The sequence below is a fragment of the Panthera onca genome, chromosome D2 (assembly GCF_046562875.1).
Source record: "Panthera onca isolate mPanOnc1 chromosome D2, mPanOnc1 haplotype 2, whole genome shotgun sequence".
Lineage (NCBI taxonomy): Eukaryota > Metazoa > Chordata > Mammalia > Carnivora > Felidae > Panthera > Panthera onca.
Genome location: NC_138349.1, coordinates 26521688 through 26547981, shown reverse-complemented (window position 1 = coordinate 26547981; position 26294 = coordinate 26521688). Strand labels below are relative to the sequence as shown.

The 26294-nt window shown below is 47.2% G+C and overlaps 2 protein-coding genes across 11 annotated transcripts in view; one reads left to right on the top strand and one right to left on the bottom strand.

Annotated features, from left to right (window-relative positions):
- The window catches only part of CNNM2 (cyclin and CBS domain divalent metal cation transport mediator 2), a 143463-nt gene extending 131058 nt beyond the window's left edge, over positions 1 to 12405 (top strand). The window contains exons 5-8 of one of the 2 annotated variants that reach the window (XM_078434792.1): positions 3498 to 3591; positions 6470 to 6535; positions 11033 to 11217; positions 11934 to 12405. In XM_078434792.1, coding sequence (XP_078290918.1) covers positions 3498 to 3591; positions 6470 to 6535; positions 11033 to 11217; positions 11934 to 12143 — 555 coding nt within the window. In that variant the 3' untranslated portion in view covers positions 12144 to 12405. The remainder of the gene's footprint in view (positions 1 to 3497; positions 3592 to 6469; positions 6536 to 11032; positions 11218 to 11933) is intronic. The other variant, XM_078434793.1, reaches the window with a different exon arrangement.
- Positions 12406 to 20043: 7638 nt separating this feature from the next.
- NT5C2 (5'-nucleotidase, cytosolic II) overlaps positions 20044 to 26294 on the bottom strand; it is a 148973-nt gene continuing 142722 nt past the window's right edge. For all 9 annotated transcript variants that reach the window (XM_078434796.2, XM_078434794.2, XM_078434797.2 and 6 more), the window contains 4 exons: positions 26095 to 26146; positions 25908 to 25968; positions 25601 to 25777; positions 20044 to 24584 (listed from right to left, as the gene is read on the bottom strand). In XM_078434796.2, coding sequence (XP_078290922.1) covers positions 24348 to 24584; positions 25601 to 25777; positions 25908 to 25968; positions 26095 to 26146 — 527 coding nt within the window. In that variant the 3' untranslated portion in view covers positions 20044 to 24347. The remainder of the gene's footprint in view (positions 24585 to 25600; positions 25778 to 25907; positions 25969 to 26094; positions 26147 to 26294) is intronic.

The window sequence follows — 26294 nt, the reverse complement described above, 5'->3', positions numbered from 1 at the left end:
CTGAGTGCAATGATGGTTCGAGTAGATGGCTGTGTTGTGTAAAATCTCTGTAGGAAATAAAGATTTGTCAACCCTCTCTCCGAGGCTGGAGGAATATTTTACTGGTTGTGGGAATCGAGACAGCAGGAACCACTGACCAGGTGTCACCGCCTGCAGCCTGGTCGGTGTCGGCTGGGTGGGCTGTGGAAGACGACGACCCATCCTCCCTCACCTGTAGGCCGGTCCTCAAGGACAGAGGAGGAGGTGAACGTGATCCAGAGCTTTGAGTCTTGGGTGCGGCTGCCCTTGTTTAATTCGTGGGCTCAACAGCCACCGCGGCTATGGGGGAGTTTCCTGAGAGGCCACGGTACATAGAGGCTCTGGAGCTGGGGCCGCTGTTCACACAGCCTTGCAGCAATGATTCCCAAGCTTGCTGCATGCTAGAATCCCCTGGAGAGCTTTATTAAAATCCTGATGCCCAGGTTGCACCCATACGAGTTAAATCAGAATGCCTGGGAGTGGGAGCCAGACATCAGGTTTGTTTTTTCAAATCCCCAGGTATTTCCGGGGTACAGCAAGGGCTGGGAGTCACTGCCTTTGAGTTGCCTTGGCAGAGGTTCCACCAGCGTGGCTCCTTTCCTAGAGGCAGACCCGGTATTGTTATTTGCGGTCTTTGGGGGACCGGCTGTCACCCTGCTGGTTCTGACAGTAATTATAAGGAATTGTAAGTGGACACCCATTTGCGGGGACCCAGAATACAGAGGGCCTTGTAACTTGTAAGACAAACGATCCAGATCAGCTGGAGACCCGTAAAGATGGAAGTCATGAGGAGGCTCTGTTAGATTTCATTCTTCCTCTGGATTTTCTGCATAGAAATTTGGCTTATGTGGGGCGCCTGGGTGGCTCAGTCAGTTGGGCTTCTGACTTGGGCTTGGGTCATGATCTGGCGTTTCTGAGTTCGAGCCCTGCATCCAGCTCTGTGCTGACAGCTCAGAGCCTGCTTCGGATCGGATTGTTTCTCCCACGCTCTCTGCCCCTCCCCTGCTCATGCTGTCTCAAAAATGACTAAATGTTAAAAAAGATTTTTTTAGCTAAAAAAAAAATTAAAAAAAAGAAATTTGGCTTACAAGATGGTCGTGAAACCACTGTTAAGCTTCCAACTAGAGAGACAGATGTTTTCAAATAGCACATACATACATATTAACTGATAGAAGCTTGAGCATTAGCCCAGGAAGAAAGGGATAAGTAATTAAGAAGATCCATACGATCAGGCACTCCCAGTAAAACTGGGTCCCTGCCTCTGAAGTCCCTCACTCTCCCCGCACCTGTTCCTTCAAGATGCCAGCTCAGTTATCACCTCTTCTCTCTCTTTCCCTCTCTACCTCCCTCCCTCTCCCCCCTCCCTAATCTCCCTCTCCAGTCCTGACCTTTCTCCTAACTTTTGTTCTTCCTCTTCAGCCTTTTTTGATGGACTCTTCCCCCGAGACCTCCTTCTGGAAGGGAGGGTGTCCTCTCCTCCCTGCCCCCAGCACAGATGCAACCCCTTCCCCACTTTCCTATCTGCGCTCACAGGCTCACGGCGCCCCTTCTTCTGGTCACTCACTCAGAGCAAACTTCTGTCAAGATTGGTGACTCCCCCTCCCTCCTTTACGCTTCTTTCTCCCTCTGCTTTCTCCAAACTGTGTCGATCCCTTAACTGTAGCTCCTCTCCTAGCAATCTTTTTCTGGTCCTGTGGTTCCCAGCCCGGCGTGAGCCTTGACTTTGTCTCCCTGAAGCCGAGCCCCAGAGCCCCTGTGCGCAAGAACCTGGCCTCATTAGTCTAGCCCTTCGTCGTCCAAGGCGCTCTGCGGTGTAACCCGCTCTCCAGGCTGCTTTTCTGCCCCATCTCCCCGCTCTTCCCTGTGCAAACTCAGTGAGCCTGGCGGGCTTCTGTCTCCCACCTCTGACCTGCCCTCTCTTCTCTCGGCTCAAATCCTCCTTAGATTTTCCTTCCTGTACAAAATTTGCCTTGTATAAGAGCAGGGAGTAATTTTTTCTCTCCGAATTCCTTATGTTCTTACTGTCTTGTTCCTCGTGGAGAATTTTTGTTGACTGCCTTGTCCCATCGATTTTCACATGCTCCCCTCTGTCTCCTGCACTGGAAATGCGTGGGTGGCAAGGCCTGTCTTCTCGCAGGACCCCAGGGCACCTGTTTGTTTGCAGGTTGATTGTATATTATGGGTGGAGTCTTCAGTTCCTCTCTTATGGCAGAGAGTTGGTTGGGGGCGGATAAAACTACTATTTTGAGTGAAGAACTCAAAATCTAAAGGAGGGACAATAAATAGTTTTCTGAAGAACTGATTTAAGGAAAGTCTTTCGTAATTGGGAATGTAGTACATGATAATAGGGGTGATCAAAATCATAGTTTGTGTTAGTGGATAGCATAGTGTAGCCTATCGGTCAAGAGCTTGTTCTTTGGTTATTGAATCCTTCTGTGCCTCTCTCTCCTGATTTGTAAGGGGGGGGGCGGTAATTGTGTCTGCTTCATGGAGTTACAAGCCTTAAGTGAGTTAATAAAGCACTGACTTGTTAGCCCAGCTGCCCCTTCAATAAATCGTACCATAATTTTTATTTACCTGTCATAGAGGACGTACCGTAAAGGTAGCCTCTCACTGGAGAGGTGGTTATAGGCACCATGAACAAGAGCCACTGTGACCTTTGTATGGAAACCCACAAGTGCCACTCCCTCAGTGGGGTATTGCAGTCGCCCAGAAAACGCATATTAAACGCCTACAGTGAGGGGGGTCATGGTGGAGCCTAAAGCTACCAGGATGAATCGGGCAGCCTCAGTCGGTCCCAGAGGAACTGATGAGGGAAGTTGTGGACTAAGAAGCTAGAGGAAGAGAAGGCAAAGGAGAACTTCAGGGAGAGGTTTTGTCCTGGTGGAAGGAGACTGGCCTCAGGAACTTTTCCAAGACTGTGAGGAGGGAGTTCCGAGGTGTCGCAGGGCCCGTGGGGAGTCTGGATGACAAGGGGTTGGCCTGCACATGTGGGATGCTGGGCTGGCAAGACCAGAGTGAGTTCTGCCCCTAGAACTCTTCTGGGGTAGTCCTCTCTCTTCCACGGCCACGGACCGTGTTCGTTAACCCTTGACCCTGATGCTGCCCCAGCTCACGCTCCCGCAAGACTGCGTCTTCCCAGCATTGGTTCCACAAATGGGGCGAGAGCACCGTCTTCTTATTACTGGGCGGGTTCCTGGGGCATCCAGGCACAAAAATAAGGATGCTGGGGAAATACCAAGGGGACTCACAGAAATTAAACATCACACTTTTACTGTCTTCTCTGCATCTCCAGCCAAATCCAGTCTTTGTATTTGAGATGAATTAACCCTCTCTGCTGAGTTGGGAAAGATCATCTGAGGCTCTACTTCCCCGGGGTTGGTTGGGAAAGGAATTTAGATGGAAGGACAAATCTTGCCGAGAGTCTGCAGATAGAGTCAGGGAACTGGACTGAAAACACTCCCCTTTTCTTCTCACAGGGGAAGGTGGAAGTAGAAGCTGGGAAAGAAGGTATGAAATTCGAAGCCAGTGCTTTCTCCTACTATGGTGTGATGGCCCTCACAGCCTCTCCAGGTGAGTTTTCCTGCCCGGCCTCTTGGGGCAGGGCTGTGTTTTAGGGACAGAATGCCCTTCTACTCTCACCTTCCTATACCTGCCAGCCAGCCCTGTTTATCTACTTTTTTGCCCTTTTTATTGAAGTATAGCGTGTAAGCCCAAAAACGCCCTCGTAAATCCTAAGTCTATGCCCCTGTGAATCTTCACACACTGACCACTCCTGTGTCGACAGGAGGTGGGCAGGCCCCGCCCCCACCCCCACACTCCCTCTTAGTCACCGTTGCCCAGGCCACTGCCTTGACTTCTAAGCATAGCCTAGTTTTGCCCGCTTTTGGACTTTGCGTAAGCGGACTTAGGCAGTAGGTGTCGTATTGAGCCTGGCTTCTCTCACCCGGTGTCGTCCGTGTCACATTCGTCATCGTTGCTGCGTGTGCTCCTACTTATTCTCACGGTGCTGCACCGCGTGAATATACAACAGCGTATCTATTTCATGGCTGCTGGGCGCGGGGGTAGTGTCCTATTGGAGGCCACCGTGGATTGTGTGGCTGTGGGTACCGCTGTGCACGTCTTCTGGTGGGCGTGTGTGGAGGGGCGGAACTGCGGGCTCATGGCCATGGCCTCAGCTTGAGTAGCTCCTGCCTTGCAGTTTGCCACGGTGGCAGCAGCGGTTCAAGCTCCCGCCTGGACTGACGAGGGTCCCAGCTGCCCCACATCCGTCGCTAGATATTAAAACATTAACTATGCTGGAGGTTTTTGAATTGGCATTTTCCCGAGGAGGAATGAGGTTAATGTGTATGTATTGCCTACAGCCAGCTCTTATCTAGACAGCTGGTCAGTTGAGTCAGCCAGCTAATGGGTGTGCCATGGGGTGTCGACTAAGTGCTCTGAGCACAAGAGGCCAGCAAGCCGTGTCCGTGCTGGTAAGAACATGGACCACAGATCCCTCTGGGTCAGGACTTGATGGGTCCCTGTGCACCGCTTGCTTTTTTGCAAGCATGCGCATGCTTGCTGCCTGACCCCAGCCGCAACCAGACAGGTAAACAGAGGTGCTGGGGTGCCATCTTGTGGCCAGAATACCAAATGACATGCTATGCTAGGAGACAGAAACCTCAAATTTAAAACTAGCCCATCCTAAAACAACCTGGGTCACTTCTGAAAACCAGTCTCAGAAGGTAGGGGGTATACCTCCAGACAGACCTATGTGGGTGACATTAGTCTTCATCTGCTGCGCCACACAGCGTCCCGGCAAAGATGTCTTTACAGTGGGGAAGCCAGTGAAATGTTAAGAATTCTCTCAAACCTCTCAGCCCCCCCTGCCCCAGATGCATCTTCTCACTGCCCTGCCAGGGGGTTTCCAGCCACATCAGGCAGTCTCCCCGTTGTCAACTGTTGGCTAACACCAGTGTGAATGTAGGCCTGTCTGATCCCACTTAATTGTGTCTGCTGTAAACTTGAAGGTGATCTTCTGTTCTCACTGCTAGTGAGGAGGCAGGGAGATTCCAAAGTGGGCCGGGAAGACCTGGGTCACAGCTGCAGTTTCATATTATATGGTTGCCTGCCCTTGAGGACAGCCCTGGCTTCCTCCTCCTTAAAAGGACTTACTAAGGTTACCTCGTGTGATTGTTAGAAGAATAGAACGTGATGATACTTATCCACACGAGTGCTTTGTAAGCTTGAAAGCACAGAGGAATGTGGGTATGACAGGTGTCAAGCTTGTGACTGTTTGGCCACCAACCTCAGATTAGTCCCAGGTGAGCAGAGTCAGAGTTGTTTAGAAGGTTGTTTTGAAAAGAAAGTTAGAAGAGTTAAGTGCACAATGTTACTGATGACTGGTTCTTGAAACCTAAATATTAGCCCAATTTATACTGAACTGTGGATTCACGTAAGGGCAGATCCCATTCAGAAAAGGAATTGAAGAGCAGACCTCCCTGAAAGAAAGCCTGGGGGACTGTAACAAGCTTGCCTTTTCTGGAAATGCCAGGAAGGAAGGGGATCTCATTAATAACATCCTATTACAAAGCCCAGTATTTGATTTGACAAGTAGGATTTGGGATTTTGTGCATTTCATTGAGAGATACAATTAGTACAGTAATCTCAAGATAATAATTCTATTTATTAGTGCTGATTGCCTAGAAAAATCCTGCCGTCATTAGTTATCACAGCCTGTCCCTTTGCATGTCAATTATACTTTAATTTAAAAACAAAAACAGAAACAAAAAATCCTGCCCAGAAAATAGGACTCCTGCCAGGTAGGGCATTGCTGATTGGACTTTTCAATCAGATGGACCTGTAGCTCTCTGAGTAAGCAGTGCTGAGGATGCCCTTGGTCCGCCATTCCCAGCAGACCTGTGTATAACAGCCTTTATTTACTTTCCTCTAATGCCTTGAAACTTCAGAGTATGCCGAGCCAATGCAAAATATCATATCAAAATTACAACCAGGCTAATTAAGGATGTCCATGAATTGAATAACTAATTGCTTGCCGCAGACAGGGACGCTGTTGGCTGTGCTGGTGCAGGTGGCTTGGGTCCTGCTTGGGGCCGTTGATTAATTGAGCCCCCCTTTTGTGTGGCTAGTTGTGATTTAAACCCTTAAGAGCATGTTTTGAGCTATAAACCCCAATAGGGTATTAATGGCTTAAGAGATTTCTGGGTTAGTAAAGAAGCATTTGAATAGGATTTCTTCTGATTTCTGCCTCCCCATTCCTCTTCCTGGAAAGCAATGTGTGCTCTTTTTTTTTTTTTTTTTTTATTTACATAATAACTTACAGGCTTTTGCACTTCTGGAATGGAACGCTGATGTTAGTAGAGCGGGTGTCTGCTCCTGTCCCCTGAGTGCAGAGATCGCCTTTCTTGCCTTTTGATATGGTCTCACCCTGTTTTTCTCCATTTTTCAGTTCCTTTGTCCCTGTCTCGTACCTTTGTTGTCAGCAGAACAGAGTTGTTAGCAGCAGGTTCTCCAGGTAACTCTGCATGTTTCCTTTTCATAATTCTTCCGGTTGCCTCCCTTGACCCCACAAAAGCCTAGATCTGCTCCCTTTATTTGGTCCAGGCCGTTGGCAGTTTTTCTTTGAGGTTGCAAACTCCATGCTTATAGACGCAGTAGTGAGCTTTCCAGGGAAGTATAAGCCCACAGCCGTTGTGCGAAGGCTTCGGGAGACTGGCGGGGAATCCGCGAGCGTGAGCAGCGCTGACCCCACAGAAAGTGAGAGTGACTCTGACCTGGATCCGGATCCTCACTGCTCCCTGCCTGGCCCACCCACACTGCCGACCTTGGGTTTTCAGGGCGGTACAGGGGGGCTGCTTGGGGTGGTTTGACCTCAGCAAAGGCACTTGCAGAGGCCCCGAGGACCTCAGAACCTGAGGATGCTTCTACCAAAAGCACATTGAGCCCAAAGTCTCAAGGACTATGAATTTTCCTCAGTGGACAAGTGCCCTGTGTGCAGAGGCCCTGGCGTTCTTGGTTCTGTTCCTTTGGTCCTTTCTCTGACATCCCTGTGAACGGGGCACGTGCATTACCCCCCCTTCCCCCATCAGGCAGGTGGCCCTGCTTGTCCTGTCTCCTTCTCTCTCTTTTGAAATTAGTACTGTGCACATTCCCCACCAGCTGCTGGTTCCTGCCCTGCAGGAGAGTTTGGTCGTGCCTGGCTAACACATCCAGCGGCTAAAAAGAAAGGCAAAGGTTTAATCTTTCTTTAATTAAAATTGCTGAGCTTTTGGTAGTACAATTTTTCTCTTTATTTTGTTCCCCACAGCTTATATTTTAAAATCTGATGAAATTTGCGATCCATAATCCAGTTTGAGCAAAACGGTCAAATGCTGATATTTAGTAAAGGAGGCAATACTTGTCCTAGAAAGAAGCTAATGTTCCTTTAAGTCTTTGCTCTGAAAGAATTGGGGGTAGATCTTATTTATAGGACTGTTTGAATCAAATGAGCTGGAAGATTATACATACGTACACATATATACGCACATAAATAGGTATTTGTGTATATGTATATATGTTTGTGTTTTTTCTCCCCATTTTATTCGCTGGCATGTGCTACCTCTTTAAAATGTCACAGATGCTGAACTAGAGTGACTTTTGGATGAAGTTCATGAAATATCATTTGTATTTTACTTTTCCTGTAGAACTTAGAGATTTCTTAGCTGTGTCCCCTCTATCTGATCCAGTAATAAAAAAATCCATTTGTGGGCCCAAGCCTTCAGGATGCTGGCATTACAATAATAGACCTAAACCAGTGATTTCTAGCCTATTCCAAAAGGTGCTTTGTGGTTCCCAGGGAGGAGGCTGGGACTGTTAACTTCATAGTATCTTTCTAGCTGACTTCTAAAAAGAATTCCTAGGCAAGATGAAGAAAAAGAAAAAAAAAAAAAATCCGAGAAGGCATAGAGGAATTAAGATTGAAAGGTTTTTTATCATAATTATTATGATAATTTAGTACATAAATTTGGCAACAAAACATGACCTGAACTGGGGAGTGGCCACTTAAAGTCTTTATTCTCTTTGGTGTGAATATTCATCTCTCTCACTGCACTTTTTTTTTTTTAAATATATGAAATTTATTGTCAAATTGGGATTCCATACAACACCCAGTGCTCATCCCAAAAGATGCCCTCTTCAATACCCATCACCCACCCTCCCCTCCCTCCCACCCCCCATCAGCCCTCAGTTTGTTCTCGGTTTTTAAGAGTCTCTTACGCTTTGGCTCTCTCCCACTCTAACCTCTCTTCCCCCCCCCCCCTTCCCCTCCCCCATGGGTTCCTGTTAAGTTTCTCAGGATCCACATAAGAGTGAAAACATATGGTATCTGTCTTTCTCTGTATGGCTTATTTCACTTAGCATCACACTCTCCAGTTCCATCCACGTTGCTACAAAAGGCCATATTTCATTCTTCCTCATTGCCACGTAGTACTCCATTGTGTATATAAACCACAATTTCTTTACCCATTCATCAGTTGATGGACATTTAGGCTCTTTCCATAATTTCTCTCACTGCATGTTGATGAAAGGCCAATCACACTCTGTCCTTGCCAAGCTACCGGAGAAGGGGTCCCACTGCTTCTCCAGACTGTGGCCAGGACGCCAGGCAGTGGGTTGCTGCAAAGGAGGGGGTTCATCTCACAAAAACAGAGGGTGGTGGGTTGAGAGGAAACTGACTAGAAATATAGAAACCTTGGAGAAGCCAGAGTTTGCCTGTAATCCTCCTCAGGAGAAAAGGAGACTCAGAAGTACCGCGCAGGGCCCTTGACATCTACCTACCGACACAGTCTGATCAATAAGCAAAGCGCCCCTTAAATGTTTTGGTTTTTGGACCTTTAAACTGTAACACACAAAAGCTAGCACTATCTATAGCAATGGTGATGTGGGGCTAAAGCCTAAGGATTCAGTGGGATCCTTTGTTTCAAAGAATGGTTGGATCTTTCAGCCTGGGTGATGCCCTCACTAATACAGGAAGGCTTGGCCATCAGGGTAGGTACGTAGTGGAGAGGTCTGGGAAGCAAACAGAAAATATAACAATGTTAACTAGGCTTATGGATCGGTTGTTAGGTGTCAGATGCTGTGCTAAGCATGTTACATATTATCTCATTTTTTAAAAAGCTTTTTATTTATTTTTGAGATGGAGAGAGTGGGGAAGGGAGGAGGTGTAGAGAGGGAAGGAGACAGAGGATCCGGAGCGGGCTCTGTGCTGGCAGCAGAGAGCCCGATGCAGGGCTTGAACTCCTGATCAAGGAGCTGAAGTCAGACACTTAACTGACTAAGCCACCCAGGCGCCCCTATTATTTCATTCTGAATCCCCATCAGACTTTAGGAAGTGGAGACTATTATTACCTGCCTTTTACATATAGGTAGGGAATCTGAGGCTTAGCAAAGTTGGGTCATCCCTTCTGCTAAATAGAAAACATCTGATAAATTATTAATTTGCCTTGTTCTCTTAGAAGATAAGTGGAACCAACCAGATGAGTGGCCACTCTGAGTTTAGTTTTGACTGACGATGGAAAATCGTTCTGCCAAGAAAATTGTAGGGAAAGTCATGCTGTGAAAATTTGGGGAGAAAGTGAACTTGCCATTTGAGGTTCATCGAGTACTTACCGTGTTTTGTTGTGGTTGTCCAATTAAAAAAAATTTCTTTAATACTTATTTATTTTTGAGAGACAGCATGAGCAGAGGAGGGGTAGAGAGAGAGGGAGACACAGAATCTGAAGCAGACCAGACACCGAGCTGTCAGCACAGAGCCCTACGCGGGGCTTGAACTCACAGACTGTGAGATCATGATCTGAGCCGAAGTCAGATGCTCAACCAACTGAGCCACCCAGGCGCCCCTGTGGTTGTTCTATTTTAAGAGGGATGTTTACTGAGTGGAATCTCAGATGGTGGTCAGGATGGGGTTGAGGGGTCATAAAACACATCAAAGTATTTAGCCTGGACAGGAAGAGGCTTAAGGGGAACATAACTATGTTCAGGCTTTTAAGGCTCATTCAAGTGAGCCAAGTATCCCTCCAAGTAGTGGAGGGATAATGGGGAATCTCTACAGCACGGAGGGAGAGACTGCCGCTTGAGTCTGAGGAGGTGGACATTATGCAGGTCAGGACCTGTCCTCTGTGAACACCCACTTAATATTTGTGGACTAGACTTGATTAGAATAGCAAAAACGGAAGAAGCTTTGACAAGGTGGGAGGTGGGTTTTATTTTTAATGAAATTTACGTTAGAAGCTACGGTCAACTTGCCTTTACGAACAGCAACACTTAGACTCACTGAATTTCCTTTCACTTTGTTTTAATGAATGAGTAATGTGCATGTCATTGAAGAATCCCACAGCACCTACGCTGCCTTTAATCTTTTAAGGGTTTGGTGTCTTCTGGTATTCCTGAAACCCTGAGACATCCTTGGACTGCCTGGTGGGAATTTTATTGAGGTCAGAGACCAGGATAACAGGTTTGGTGGAGGGGTAGGAGCAGACGGAACTGTCCTGATCCCTTGCGAGCACATACTGATTTTACAAACGTTCTCAAGAGTCCTTTGCTTTTGCTTCTGGCACGGTCTGTGTTTTACATCCGGGAGCTTCTGTGCCTTGGGCCTCATCGGCACACAGCCTGCACGGTTCAGGGTCACTCCTGACACAGGTGTGTAGCCACAGGGTCTTCACGGTCAGAGCCTCGGGAAGGACTGTGTGTGTGTGTGTGTGTGTGTGTGTGTGTGTGTGTGTGTGTGTGTGCGCGCGCGCGCGCGCGCACGGGGCTGAGCAGCTGACCCGCGCGATCCCCTTGTTGCCGGGAGGCCAGGAGCGTGTTGTAGGAGGGCCCTACATGCTGAGCGGTATGGCTCAGGCGTCTGGGAGAAGTTCATTGAGCTGGTCTGTTAGTTGCTACTTTTTTTATTTGGAAAATAAAGAGCTGACTTTATTGCTTATATCTACCTCGCTTAAAAGGTTATGGTTTCTTTCCCCTCCTTTTCCAGGTGAAAACAAGTCGCCGCCTCGCCCATGTGGCTTGAATCACTCAGACTCTCTCAGCCGAAGTGACCGGATTGATGCGATAACGCCGACACTGGGGAGCAGCAATAATCAGCTCAATTCTTCGTTCCTTCAAGTCTACATCCCCGACTACTCCGTGCGAGCCCTTTCTGACCTTCAGTTTGTTAAGGTAAGAGAAGGGAGAGTGGCTGGGCTGGAGCCGGGGCCCGGCCACTGGAGGCCAACTTCCTCAGCGAGTTGTTTGGCTTCCCAGGCCCCGCCACTGAGCTCTCCCTTTGTCATTTGGACTCCCTACACCTCCATCTACTGTGCCCAGGGGTTAGGCCGGGGAAACAGGTACCTCCCCGGCTCTGTCACAAAAGCTGCCAAGTCAGATGTGCCTTTTTCAGGGAGTGAGAGCTGGAGATGGTGAGAAACAGAATCCACATTTTTCAGTGAGTCCTCATGAGCTCCTGACTCCAGTGACTCTGGATGGCCCTGGAAGGGCTGAGATCAGAGACTCTGAAGTCTTAACGGGATGGGGCAGGAAGAACCCTCTGCTTCTCTTCTGCCCCGAGACAGGGTTCTTTTCTTAGTCCGGAATAAAGACGTCTTGTGAAGAACAAGCCAGCTTTAGCTGTTGGAAGCCTATCTCCATTTTCCAGTCGCTGTGAAACTTTGAGACAAAGATCTGGAAATAGCTTCTATCAGTAAAAAACTGACTTGTTCACCAGCGTCAACTTGAGCTATTAAAAGTGGCTCAGTTTATACTCAAGGATGGTATTTCCCTAGAAAAACTATGAGGGGCCTTTTGGGGGATTTTAACGTGTCATACCATGTCGAGACAAGAGCGCCTGAAAATAAGCATTATCTTGGTTTGTTTTTGTGCCATCTTCTGGCCCCCAGATCTCAAGACAGCAATACCAAAATGCCTTGATGGCATCCCGGATGGACAAAACTCCTCAGTCTTCAGACAGTGAAAACACTAAAATTGAATTGACTCTTACGGAGCTGCACGACGGGTTGCCAGACGAGACAGCCAACCTGCTCAATGAACAGAACTGTGTGACACACAACAAGGCCAATCACAGCCTGCACAGCGAAGGTGCCATCTAGGGCGCCCCCCCCACCAACCCTCGCCCCCACTCCCGAGGCCTCAGGCCAGCTGACCGTGAATCCCATTAGCGTGAGCTTGTGTGCCGTGCTGCGTCCTGCAACATCCTGAGACCAAAGACTTTGTTCCCTTCCTGGAAGCAGCAGAGGAGGACGGTGAGGGTGGACTGGAGACCAGAGGTGTGAGATCGACAGCTAGGGCATGGCATCCGAGATGGTGGAGACGAGCCTCTTCCACCCAAATAGAATCATGTTTATTTTTTCAGTTGTACCTTTTATTCCTTATTCACTCTCCTCCTTCCTCAATTTGCATGAAGTTGAAAATTGTTGCGGTTTATTATTTTTTTGTCCCCCAAGAGATCATGTTTTTAAAAAGTGTCTTTTGCAGAGTTTTACGTTGTTGTGTCTGAACTCTGCTGTGACTCCATGATGTGACCCGCACAGAATGGACTTGCTCCTCGGCCCTCGTAGGGAGGGGTGCGCTTCCTCTGCGCCCAGCGGGTGTCGCTGTGGAACTTGAAGGATGAATGAAGAAAGCGGTCGATGCCAACCTGCCACGTCTGTCCCACTGTGGGGTGGAGCCTGCACGGGGGGGGGGGGGGGGGGGGGGCGCCTGCAGCCGCCTCTGTGAGCTCAGTGTTGTTTTAAGTTAATGTTTAACCGTGTCCCTTCCCCTCAGAAAGGTTTAACATTTGCTTGGAATGTGATTTTGCTCCTACTCTAAGGAATTTTTATCACCAAAATGAATGTTAATGAATTTTAAACCCATGGTTTATCATTGGCAAGAGGCAAGGTGGCTTCACCCTGACATTCCTACAGCCTGGATTCTCCGGCCCAGCCAGGCCTTCTCCCCAGCTTACCGAGCGCCGTCACCCACCTCCCCATCCTCGCTCTTGTTAACCCAGGATGCTGCTACACAGATGCCAAATGGAAATCTTCCATAGGGCTTTTGAGTAATCACGTGGTGTGGAGTTCAAGCTCCTCCCCTTCCCACCGGGACCTCTGTCATGGTCAGAAAAGGAGTCGGCTTCCAGCCATGCCTTGAGGGCACTTCTAGACCCGTGGGTTTAAAGGAGGGAACTTCGGGGTCTGCCAGCCCCCACCCCTGCTCCCAGGGAGCCAGCTGCCCCTCTTCCCCCTCTGTCCCTGGGCCCCCGGGGGGCCCGGCAGTGGCCGTGTCCCTGCCTGAGGACCTCGGTGCCTCCCGCCTCAGATGCGGCCCACAACAGAGAGGCTGCCTGTACGGCCAGGGTCGGCGTGGCCCCGAACAGGGATTCAGAAACCAAATGTGTGTTGCGGCCGTTTCATGTGTGGGTCGGCCGCCTTTTAATGCCAAATTCATCACGTGTAGTGAAATTAATGTCAGGAGGTATTTCTTGAGTGACTGAATTCTTACCTATCTTATCTGTTTTAAGTGTTACCCGAGGGATGAGTGCATTTTGGTGGCAACGCTCGTACACTGAGTTGAATCCATACTGACGGCAGTGCTCGTGTAGAGCTGCCACTCCGTGCTGCCTCTAGTCACTAGCCAAGAAGATAGCGTTTTGTCCGCGGGGTCTCACTGAACGAAGGGAAGCCCCGGGCCAAGCGGTGGTTTCCTTCTCCCTCCTCAAGGTAGGAGCGCGCCCCCCAGGTTGGGCTCTGGGGAGGGTGGGAGCTGTGGTTGTGCAATAACCAGCCACCTGCTGGGCTTGCCTCCTGGTGAGTGGTTTGGGGCTCTAGTGTCATATGCGCATTTCCCGCAGTATTTCCTCTGGGACGTGGGTCCTGCAGTGTCTTCCTCATCAGGTGCCATGCCCCTCAGTGAGGCAAGTACTGGCCTCAACTGGCAGAGGTCACGGCGGCGGGGGGGGGCCTGCGAAGGGGCTAAGTGGCCCGCTGCTGGCACCAACCCTACTACCACGGGATGGAGCCCCCACTTTGTCTTAATGTGAGTGGGGCCCTGCAGTGTCAGTGTCCCCTTTTATAAACAGACCCATCCAAGTTAAAAGGTCTCCGTTTCTTAAGACGCATGTGGCTAAACACAACCCCAGTGTGGTGTGGAAACGGGGACTGTCCATGGGGTGCGCGGAAATGAGAGTTCCCTCTAAGGAAGTAAAACCTGGGTCTTGCACGGGGGGGTGGGGGTGACCCCCCAACAACCACGCCGTCCATCCTCTGGGCCCGGACTGCGCTTGCCTTCCTGGTAGTTTGGTGGAGCCTGGCCTGCCACGCCATGGCTCCTCTGGCTTTCAGGATCTCTGCCCCCTCAGTCTCTGCCGACTGATCTGCTTTGCCACACGTGGCCCGTCTCAGGGTGCCTTGCTACTGGAAGGAGCTCCTGGAATCTGAGTTAATGTGTTGGATCTTTTTCAGAGCCCCACTGTTCCTCTGTGAACCCGAAAGCTCCGTGAGAGTCCGGGGAACAGAGAAGGGATTCCAGCTGCCAGCTCCTTGACTTCAGAGAGAAACAGAACTTCTCAATACCGTCATACCTGCTCAGTGTGGTGGCTGTTTGAAAAGTCCTCTGTAAAGTGCTGGCAGGGGTGGCTTTGCAGTGGGGGCTTCTAGAGGATGAAATTTTAGCCTCCCAAGTTTGCACTTATTTTCTGTAAGCCACTCTTTACCTTTGATTATTCCCATTATTCTGTAACAACAGGGAATCCAAAATAATTCCTGGCTCTAGTTCCATCTGCTTTGGGGAAAAGCTCAAGACCCTTCCAGTAACACTCAGTGTCATGAGCGATCAGATTCCTCTTCCAGGCCCCACTTTGCCTCTGGAAACTAACTTTAGGCTGTTGAAGGAGAAATGCTGGCTCATTGCTTCTCTGGGCAGTGGAATGATTTTAGCTTAGAAGTTCTATGCAGTTACATCTATAAAGTCAACGAGTCTGGCAGAGAAAGCGAATCAAATATTTGAGATCCCCACGTGCAGTAGTCAGTTCTTAGCACCACCAGTAGACCATCTTTTACTGGGGCTGCTGGCTTTGTAAGCGTGGAAGAGAGTGGGCTGTGGAGCAGACACAGGTCCTGGTGTCCTCAATGCTGCTGGAGCTCTTGTTGTCAGACCCAGGGCCTCTCCCTAGTGGCTTCCGTGGCCCTTGCTTTGGGCCCTGGCTCTGTGGGACCAGATAGGGCCTCCTCCTGCTCTGAGCCACTGTAGCATCTCAAATGTTCCATCTGAAACTGGATCCCTAGTATCCAGATGTTCCCAAGACCGTCTGCTTTGGCTTTATACATGAGAGGGGTGTGTGTGTGTGTGTGTGTGTGTGTGTGTGTGTGTATGCATTTCCTACTGCCTTACACGTTCTTTCCCTTTATTTCTCTCTGTTCCACATTCATCAGGCGAGTCTAAAATTATATATTTAAATTTTCAGGAAAACATAATGTTAAGATTCGCACATGGATACTGGGATGCTAGTCAACTAGTTTAAGCCTTGGTTCTTACATAATTTACATTTCAAAGGGCATTCTACTTTGTCCTTCCCTCCTTCCTCACCTCACTTAACAGGATAGAGCTCAGTGCCCATGCTGACATGATTGGCTTCTCCAAGTGGGAGGAAATAAGGCATCTTGCTATTACCTGACGTTACTTTAAGGAACGTCTGTGCAAAGGCTGAATGCAGAACTTCACGCTAGTATGGAACATTAACTGTGAATATATTTACCTGTGCTATCCCCAGTACCGTACGACTAAAGGACCAGCTTTTCCAAGTCGAGGAAAATAGTGGTAGATACAAGTAGGATTGCATTTTATCTAGGAATTGAAGTAACAGGAATTGGGGCTATGCGGGGACTGTGAACTTCTGCTCTCAAATTCTCTCGGGTTGTGGAGCAGACCTAAGTAAGGCCCTGGCTGATTGAGCCTTTGTCCTGGCTGGTCAGAAATAAGAACAAACCCCAATCCTGAAAACCAGCCAGGGATCTGTGGCCCTTTTCATCTTTCCTGGCCCAGGAGCCCAAGATTCCTGCAGTGTTTCCCAGGGGTGCTCCCCAACAAAAGACCCCTGGGCTGGCAAAGGAAGGGTGCTTACCAAACAAGAAGCTTCCAGGGAGGATTGGCTTGGTGCACATCACACGACCCAAGTTCTCTGGTGGCATGGGCAGCGGGAACAACTTCCCCGTCAACTTTTGACCCCAGGACAGTTTTCTTGCGGGGGGGGGGGGGGGCGGGGGGGGGTTGACTGAGCTGGCAGTTCAAGGTGCAGAGGCTTCTGGGGTACAAGTGCTCCATTTCTCAGGATGCAGTTCCTGGGTCAGGTTTGGTTCTACTCTAGGCTCCGGGCTGGTGGTGCTTCTGTCCAGCAAGGAAGGACATCTGGGTGAGTTACAGGTTAATCCAGATGTAGGAGAGATTTGGGGAACTCAGTAGGAACGTGGTTTAGGGTGATTCAGAAACTTTCCGATGTAAATTTATCAAGGAGCAACGTACTCAGTGGATTTTTATTATCTCAGGGCCATTTACAAATCTTTATCTTTTCGTATTTCTTTTGTATTCAAGTGGGCTGATAAGAGAGATGAGTTCAGAGAACTCTAAAATGAGGTTCCTTTGCCTCATTTGAGGGTGAGTGGTGCACCTTTGCCAAGCCTGCTGATGTCACTGTCCCTCAAGGCTGCAGCAGTGGGCCTTTTTCCTCTACCACCTGCAGACATTCTCCCTGCAGTGAATGCTTACTTGCTGGTTTTCCTTCTGCCCTGTCTGAAGGCTCCAGGGCCCCTGGTCAGCCCTAGGGACGGAAGGAGATAATGGGAATTCACAGCAACTGCAGAGCTTGGAACTTTTCTCGTGCCATCTTGGGCCAGGGACTTTCTTGGCTTCTTAGACCTTTGTGGTTGGCTCAGCTTTCTGTCTGCATATGCTAGAGCCACCGACGTAATTTCACTAGAACCATTGTAAATATCCTTTGATGGGAAATACCAGGCTGTACTTGAAGCAACACAGGAACAAAGGTTCTAGTAGCAAGAGAGTAAAGTTCTAGGAATCTGTATACCAAGGTTTTTATGTACACAGCTCCAACACATACTATCAGAAAGACTTGAATGAGTACATGTCTTTGAGTTTGAATACCCGCTGGGGTATTAAACATACACTGGAAGAATGACTTGCCTCACTTGGCAGGGGATCTTCTGGCATTTACCCCCATCTGACCAATATGGAGTCACTTGGGAAGTGATTCTTTTGGGGCCAGATTCTTCTTCAGGTTCACCCTGGAGAGAATTATTACATGGACCTGGTGGGGCTTGGCTGCCTTCCCTTTGTGTTGGGAGGCCCAGGCCCCTTGGTATACACAGCTGGTCTCAGGCTCCCAGAGCAGAAGGGAGTGGGAAAGAATAAGGCATCAGGACTTTGATTCCCCAGAGAGCCCCATCCTAGCTTCTGATTCATGATTCCATGTCTGGAGTCTACTGTGAAGGTGGAGTATATCAGTCCATTGACTTCTCTTGTTTCTGGAGTCCTTTAAATCTACAAATGTATATGCTTTATTTTATATTATTATTTATTATGTACATATGCCTCTACTGTTAGTACATTGTCTGTGACTAAGACATTTCCTAGAGCCCCTCATCCATGGAGCCTAGGGTTCTGTTGTCCCTTAAAGTGGGTGAGAAGGCAGTGGTTTTGTTTGTTTTTGTCATAAAGAGGTTGCTGCTCTTAACGTTGACCCTAGCATTCTGGCCCCTTTCATCTGGCCCACCACTACTCCTGATGGACTAATGTTTGGGATGATGATGGAGGCAGGGCTCCCAAGTATCTCCATGAAATACTTGAGGTTCTGGTGACTGGGTCTATTCTGTATGCAATTGATGGTATGTAGCATGGCTGTGAGACCAGAGTGTCCTTCCTCACTCCCACCCTCCCAAGCCAGGTTGGCAAACTGGCCATTTCCCACATTGGATTGCAGAATCCATCTCTCTGGACCATGGAAGCTGCCTGCCCATCTGGGCTTCTAATATGCCTTTTCTTGGTTTTGAGGCCCAATGCCAGTATTGCCTTGGCCCTCAAATAAGACCCTGCTTTGTGTCTGATTTTCACCCTCCTCAACCTTTACTGTGTCATAGTGTACATTTCATGCTTTTCAGCAGTGAAGTTTTCCAAGCACAGTATTGAGAGCTGTGTACATAAACCTAAAGAAGCACAAATGACATGTATAGGTTTCATGAGCTGATTGTCATAATGAATGCATTTTATAATTCAAATGATGTTGTAGATTTACAATCTCTCCTATTTATTTTGTACCAATTTATTTGTAAATTTTGTGATTGTTTTAAAAGGTTTTTGTTCATTTCTATTATTCTATTTAGATAAATGATGATTTTCTGTTCACCCTTCCAGCGGATGTGTGTTCCCTCTTTCCCCTTTCATCTATGCAACACCAACCTCGGTCCCCTGCCCAATAGCATTGCTGTCCTGGTGGGAAAGCTGGGATTGGTTGTCGGCATGGCAACACAGCAGGGCATTTCCGCTGGACACATACCACGAAGTCTTATGTTAAAAGAGAGAGATACCAGAAGTGGGCCTCCACCTCTACCACAGTCTGGTCCCACCGGTTCTGGGGTGGGGGTGGGGAGGGCGGGGAGGGAAGGTTCTCCTTTGCAAAGATTGTAGTCTGTCCCCTGTCGATTCACTCAAGTTGCCCGACATTTGCTGCTCGAACAACACACAGTTCAGCTGGGCAAGTGTCCAAGCTGTTTTTTCCTAGGAAAGACCAGAGGCCTCCTTCAAGCCTCTCCGCTGGCTCTTGAAGATGAAAACGGCTCTGTAGGTCCTCTGCTCTGCAAAGGCTAGGAGAAAGGTGGTAGCCTGCACAGATGGTTCACTCTCAAGTTAAAGAGGTCAGGCCTGAGTGCAGGAGTCTCGTTCAGATGCTCTTCAGGATGCTGTAGGCATCCACCTTCCCTAATAACCCAGTGTTGGGGCCCACATTCCTCTTCCACCACCACTGCTTTTCAAGTCTTCTTTCTTCTTAATCCTCCTCCTCACTCATACGTGACCAGACCCTGCAACTCTTCTGGTCGAGGCTCACTGCCCCTCTGTGGTTTATTCTTGGATCACATCTTTCTGGAATCCATTTTTCCTCCACTCCTAGCTTTTATTTATTTTACAATCCAAAGAGGATCATGCTCTGAGAATTGAGCCACTTGGTGACTGGCCCCTTACTTACACTTGCCCTGTGGATGGAGACTTTTCAGTGAAGGGCTGCTGGCAAGACTGGCTTTGGAACATGCCTGACCTAATCACCATGTTCCCTTCCAGAGTCATCACCCCCAACTTCTGGAAAGTAGAACAGAGTAGACCTATATTCTAGCAAAGTGTTACCTTCTTGGGAGTCTGTTTTCTTTCCTTAGAAGCAGAGAAGAAAGCACTAAGGGAGGCTGGGGAAGGAATTCTCTCTCCAAAATAGCAACTCCCACTTGGCTGTTTTGCTTAGTTTTTCCTGCTTTACTCACTTTGTCTAGATGAGTCCTGAGCTCAAATCAGGAAATTCTCCAATAAAAGTAGAGGTGATTTTCCTAAGCTTTCCCTCGGCATCCATGGGGTACCGGTCAGTTCATTACTAAGCTTTACCATGAAGAAAGCTCTGGGGTTTCTAGTTCATAAAACAAATTGTGCTGCCCAGCTCTTTTTCTCAACTTAGTACTTCTGAGGCAGAGATAGTGACCAGAGGGGCTTGCAGAGAAAGTGGTACAAACTGAATGACTTTTTCATAACCTGGAGTTGATTTCTGAAAACTTTTGTACTTTTTAGAAGTATTTCGATAGCGATGATTCTTTAAAGCCAAAAGGTTGAATCCTACTAGATGCCTAATAAGCTCTTGCTTTCTAAGACTGTTCCATCCTTTTCCGTCCAACATCCTCCCATTTCTGCTCATACTGACATGTCCCAGAGCAAAGGAATGGTTCATAGGGCCCTTTCTCTGGGATATTCTGTTAGCATGCCATCTCCCTTGGTGGATGACTGCGAGGCCTAAGGGTGCAAGGGGGAATCAGCTGCTGGAGTTCTTCATCGAACTGCTTTTCCTGCTGGGGTGCTCATGACTGTGGAGTGCTCACACACTAGGCCAGCACAGGATGGGAATATTTAGATTGAGCCAGCTTCCCTGCTACAATTCTGCTACATCATTGACTTGAGGGCAGTGGGTCCAATAATGAAATTACTTGCTTCAAAATAGCCCTACCCACAAGTCAAAGATCACCTCTGGTGAGAACCCTCTCAAAAAATTGGACAATAAGCATCTTTTTTTAGTGTTGAAAGGTTTGCTTGGCAAATCTTTCCAACTATCTCAGGAACTTCTGAGACTCAGGACTAGTGCTGCCTTTCCTGGAGAGAAAGTGCGCTCAGTTGCTTGGGCTCCAGTGCACGTGGTGAGGTTTATCTTGGCCTGGCCTCCTCAGGCCTTGTCTACAGCACTAACCAGACATGGCTTTGGGAAGAGCTTAATGGGAGAGCAGACCATTTGGGTACCTATTTGTACCTGATAGGACTCATGAGGAAATCTAATCCACCTTTTTTCTAATAATAAAATGAAGCAAAGGTATCTCTGTAGGAAGAAATAGACTAGACCAAAAACTGGTTTAAATTAGAAAATACAAATTACCGGGGCACCTGGGTGGCTCAGCTGGTTAAGCGTCTGACTTTGGCTCAGCATGGTTCGTGGGTCCAAGCCCCACGCTGGGATCTCTGCTGTCAGCACAGAGCCCACTTCAGTTTCTGTTCCCCTCTGTGCCCCCCTCTCTCTTCCCCTGCCCTGCTCTGGCGTGCACACTCTCAAAAATAAACATTAAAAAAAAAAAGAGAAAATATAAACTACTTAGAGTAACAGCAAGCTTGAGATATGTGTTCAATTGGGAGTACTTTTTGCGTTAAACCTCTTCAGTGGAACTTTAAAACACTGTAGGTATTTTATTTTTGAAATTGTGTTATCCTTGTTGGAATAAGATTGCTGTGGCTTTGGGATGAAGATACTGTGTCTGACAGTAGGGAAAAATGGGTGAGATTGCTAGGAAAAGCTGCCTTGTTCATTCTGTAAGTGAATGCTGTTTTTTTTTTTTTTTTTTTTTTAAGAGGATTTGCTTTCTGCTATTTGCACATACTCAGCGGTAGGAACAGTGTGAAATGCCGGTTCATGTTAGTGGAGGTGCAGGATGGACGATGTGGGTTACAAGTCACCTGGCTCTGCTTCCCAGGTGCTGTACATGGCCTCTCTGCTGTTGGATGGTAGTGTATCGTTTTTCTTTTACTTTTAGGGCTGCTCAGGTACCTCCATGGTAGAAATTTCATTCTAAGGTCCTTTCCAAGTTGCGTATCATTTGAAATGTTCCATTTGAGGAAAGATTTTAAGCGCCCTATGCTCTAGTCACAAAAAAAAAAAAAAAAAAAAAAAGTCATGAGAAACCTAAATATTGAGGTATAAGCTTCAAAACCAAGCGAGGAATTGGGCCATGGACTGACTGTATGGCAATAGCTGGGCCACAGTTACCGTTTTTCCCACCATCAAGGAAAGGTTAAATAGTTTCCATCACACGGAATGTGTACAAAGCTCCCACCCTTAATGCAGACTTAGATATGCACTTGTTTGTCTCAGGCTATTTGTGGTGAGTAAGAGTATTTTTAAATGCTCTGTCAGCCTTGGAAAAATTGCAGGGCTTTAAAGTTGTTGACAAAATATTTCTTAAATAAATAAATCTGACTTAGAAGTATCTAAACATGAACAAAGTACTTTTAAGTCTGACATGTCACTGCAAGTGGCTTTTTAAAGTAGTTGCTTAAAAACAGTAACGGGACTAAGGATTTGTGGCTCCAATCATAACTTGGGAAGGGTGGCTTGAAGGGCTTGCTTTCTTATTTTAGGTCTCAGCAGAACTATGCTTATGGGAGGAGAAAATCTAAGGTTGAAACACTATAGAGATGAATGTAGGGGGCAAGTCCTCTTAAAAGGGAACCCAGCAGGGCTGGGGGTCTGCTGCACCCGCACCTAGCTGCTGGGTGTGCCAGGGGCCCTGTCAACCCTGAACAAGTTCAGTCTAGCACCCAATAAAGGGTGTCTGGTGCTTTTCAAATACCCAGGGAAGAGATTTTGAAGAGTTGGGAGAACTGTGTTCTCACCGTGTAACACGCCTCAGGTTTAAAAAACAACAAAAACATTAAGTTCAGCCTCCTTAACTATTGGCCACAGCGAAACTCACATTCATGTTTTAGCAAGCTCAATTCTATCTACTCTGCCCATGGACCACCTAAACACTCTGTTCTGCGTCTTCTATGCTTATGGAATCCTGGCTCTTCAAGATAGGTTTTGCTGGTCCTGAAAAAAGCTCTGATCAGCAGTGGAATTCTTCTTCCAATTGTGTTTCTTCCTTTTTGATCTTTGGACCCACTGTCAGATATCTGACTTTTAGAAACTCTTACACAGGTAAGATCTTATGTGAATAACACAATACCAAAAGTGTGGTAAATTAAAGCAAAGTGATCATAATGGTCCTTGCTTTAAAAGGGAAAATATGTAAATGTTCCATTATAAGTTAGCTCTGCAGCTGTAGCCACTTAAATATTATTTGGCTTTGAGCAAATATAAGACTGTGCCAAACTGGGCACTAGCTCCACTTGAATGAGAATAATAGCTGGGGTGACCACAAACACACTCTCTAAAATTTTAAATGGGGACAGCATTTAACTGCTATTTGCAACAGCATTTGTAACCTGATCACTGTTAAAGTAGCGTATATTCCTAGTAGATACCAGTTAGAAAGTTTCTTGGCATGACTTCATATATAGACCATGTATCCTGAAAGTGGTGATATAACATGGTCTTGGCTATGTTATTACTGAACTGTGTTCCCTGCCTATCAAATAATTTTTAGAAAGCCTCACCTCATAGTCCTGTATTAAAAAACTTGACATGAAAAAGTTTTGAGGACTATTTAAGTGCTATAAATTTAGCCATCAATCATGCTATACTATACCTTCCTGTAGAAGAATGTCAAATTGATGGCACTAGCCAAACCTACACCCACCTAAAGACCAACGGTTATTAAAGTTGTGCTACAGGAAGGGGTCAAAGTCAGTATTAGAAATATACTTTATTGAATTCTAGAGCAACTAATCTACCTTCTGTGTTCACCAGGAAGAATGGAAGGAATATATAAAGGTTAAAGGGAAAGTCTGCACTATTCAAATTGCTATAGCCACTCTGCCGACGGCGAGGCAGCCCGGTACCCTCTAGGACACAGTAACAATCCCTTCTTGTTCAAAATAACAAGTGATTTCTCTTGGGATTCTGAAGTGCATTTATTCACATGATTGTGCCCTCTGCTTTAGTAAGGTTCTGACTGATAGAACCCTCTTCCCATCCTCTCATGCTTGACTGTGGAATACAGTCCACTCTAGAGGACAGGGAAGGCCGGAAGTCTGGGCGGCACGAGCCACACTGGCCCACGCTAATGACTTTACTCAGTTATGCTCTTTCACGGGGCTTGCTCCTTTGTCCTCTTTCAGCTGAATTCTTTCTCTAGATTTACTCCAGATGAGAAAAAGACCGCTTTTGGATAACAAGCATTTCTACTATCAAAAAAATGTAAGATTAGATGAAGACTTTTACCTCAAGACAGAATCACTGCAGTGCATTCCAGGCAAGCCCTATAGCAAACCAAACACTTGTGCAAGACCACTGAAGCCTGCAGTCTGCCCCCAGGCACTGAGGACACTTCAAAGCTTGTAAACGGAACCTTGACCTTAAGAGAAGACCACATTTGGTAATGGAAACAATATATTTCTCCACTGACATACAATACTGTGTAATGCACTGAAAATTTCAGGATGGACTTTGGAGTAAGAGCACAATTTGTAACATATCATTTTCAGATCACCTCTTCGTTCCACTTGGATACTCTTCACTAGCCCTGGTATATCCAATATATACTGAGGATGAAACCAGACAAGGAAATGGTGTCACAAGCCACAATGGAGCCTTCTGCATGCAGTTCAGCCCAGCTTCACCCTTGCTTTCTTCCAATACAGACTCCATTACAATTGTGAACCATCTGCAGAGTGCAAACAAAACTACTAAAAAGTATCTCTCTAGGATTAGAATATTTTAAGGTCTTCAGAAACTTCGCACATGTACCTTTGATGGAGCTCCCCCACCCACCACTAGAACGCAAACAGGGATATCCTTTGCTCCTGGAAGTCCTGCCAAAACGTGTTTAATGGATGCTCAGTTTTGGTTTTCCTCCTTATTCTTCCTCTTCTTCCTCCTCTTCATCATCATCTTCATCATGGCAGTGTGTAATTTCCTGGGGGGCCAGTGGGAAGAGGTTGGGGGGTTTAATTTCACTAATCGACCGGGTCAACTGGTGCCGCTTGTAATCAGTATCTTTGAAATCAACTGATGTGCGGTTCCGGGTAGCAAGAGGGGACTCCATCTCATTAATATCTACATGTGTATGTTCCACCGTTGATTCATGAGGCATCTAGAACAAAGTCAGAAGGTCAGAAAGCAGGTGGAGTGAAACAGTTTCCCAAATCCTAACTCCTTCTCCCTCGGTTAGGTGGTTGTGCACAGACAGGTCTATAATGGATCAAAGGCCAAGCCAAATTAGATACTTCAGCATCTTCCAGGAACTACCTTCCTCTCATCCTCAACTCTTAAAACAGCCCAGATCTCAATTATTAGAGCCCGAAACTGGAAAAGATGGGGGGAGAAAGATTCCTATTTCACAGCAAAAAAACAGTCCTGCTATAGATCAGTATCTGAACACAGCACTATAAAAACTGCAGTGCTCACAAAAGAGGAAAGTCTTCACTATTCAACTTTTTTTTTTTTTTTTTTTAATTTTTTTTTCAACGTTTATTTATTTTTGGGACAGAGAGAGACAGAGCATGAACGGGGGAGGGACAGAGAGAGAGGGAGACACAGAATCGGAAACAGGCTCCAGGCTCTGAGCCATCAGCCCAGAGCCTGACGCGGGGCTCGAACTCACGGACCGTGAGATCGTGACCTGGCTGAAGTCGGACGCTTAACCGACTGCGCCACCCAGGCGCCCCTTCACTATTCAACTTTTAATATGACAAATTTCAGAGTACACTTATACCCTATGCCATTACCTATACCTTCTCAAAGATCCTTTTTGGTGCAAGCATGGAACTTGGTTACGGGCTTTTGCACATTAGGAAAAAAAATGCAAATTAGGAAAAAATGCCTGGGTGGCCCAGATGGTTAAATGGCCAACTCTTGATTTTGGCCCAGGACATGATCTCACCATCCAGAGGATCGAGCCCCGTGTTGTGCTCTGTGCTGACAGCATGGACAGTGCTTGAGATTCTGTCTCTCCCTCTCTCTCTGCCCCTCCCCAGCTCTCAAAATAAACATTAAAAAAAAAAAAAAAGACCCAAACTCTCCTGTGCCATCCCACAAAGCTGGCTGCAGCTCTCAGCCGTAAGTGTCTATCTTTATTGTAAAGAGCAGCCTAAGACTATGTCAACTCACCAAGACGTGGGCAGCTCTGAAGAGGTAGCTGAAGGGGTAATAGAGCAGGTTGATGAAGGAGGCTGCATAGAGGTCAGCGTACCGCATCACCTGGCTGGCGAAGAGGGTCTGTCGGGAGCCACTGCGGAACAGGCTCCCCATCATCCCATAGCACATGTCCATGTCATGTGTTACTTTCTACAACAGACAAGAGACTGAATTCTAGTAGTTGTTGGGTACTGGCTATGTGCCTATCCTTGTATCACAGGATGAAGACAAAAATCACAACTTTATTTTCCAAGATCTCTCCCAAATCCCATTTGGATACCTTAATACGTCTCTGGATGGAACTAATGTCAGGGCGCTCATTGCTGCTGCTATCAAGGTGCCTGGAGGCGAAAAAAGAAAACTCCACTGAAAATCTCTGGGAAAGAGGTCTCTTAGACCTAGCTGATTCTCAAAGAGGTAGATGGTTTTAGGAAAGAAATGTTTATCTTTAGAATCTGGAAACTTACTTGTAGAGTTCAGCCAAGAAAATATCCAAGCTCTGAAGCTCTTCGAAAAGTGCTAAAGTTTGGAAGGAAAAGAAAAATGTTTTCAACAAAAAGCACTCAGGTTTAAACTCTTCCTGAAACTAACAGGCTGCAGCTATGACTGAAAGGTAAAGCTATGGTGAGTGTACAAAATGACTTTATTCTCCTGCTTCAGGAAAACC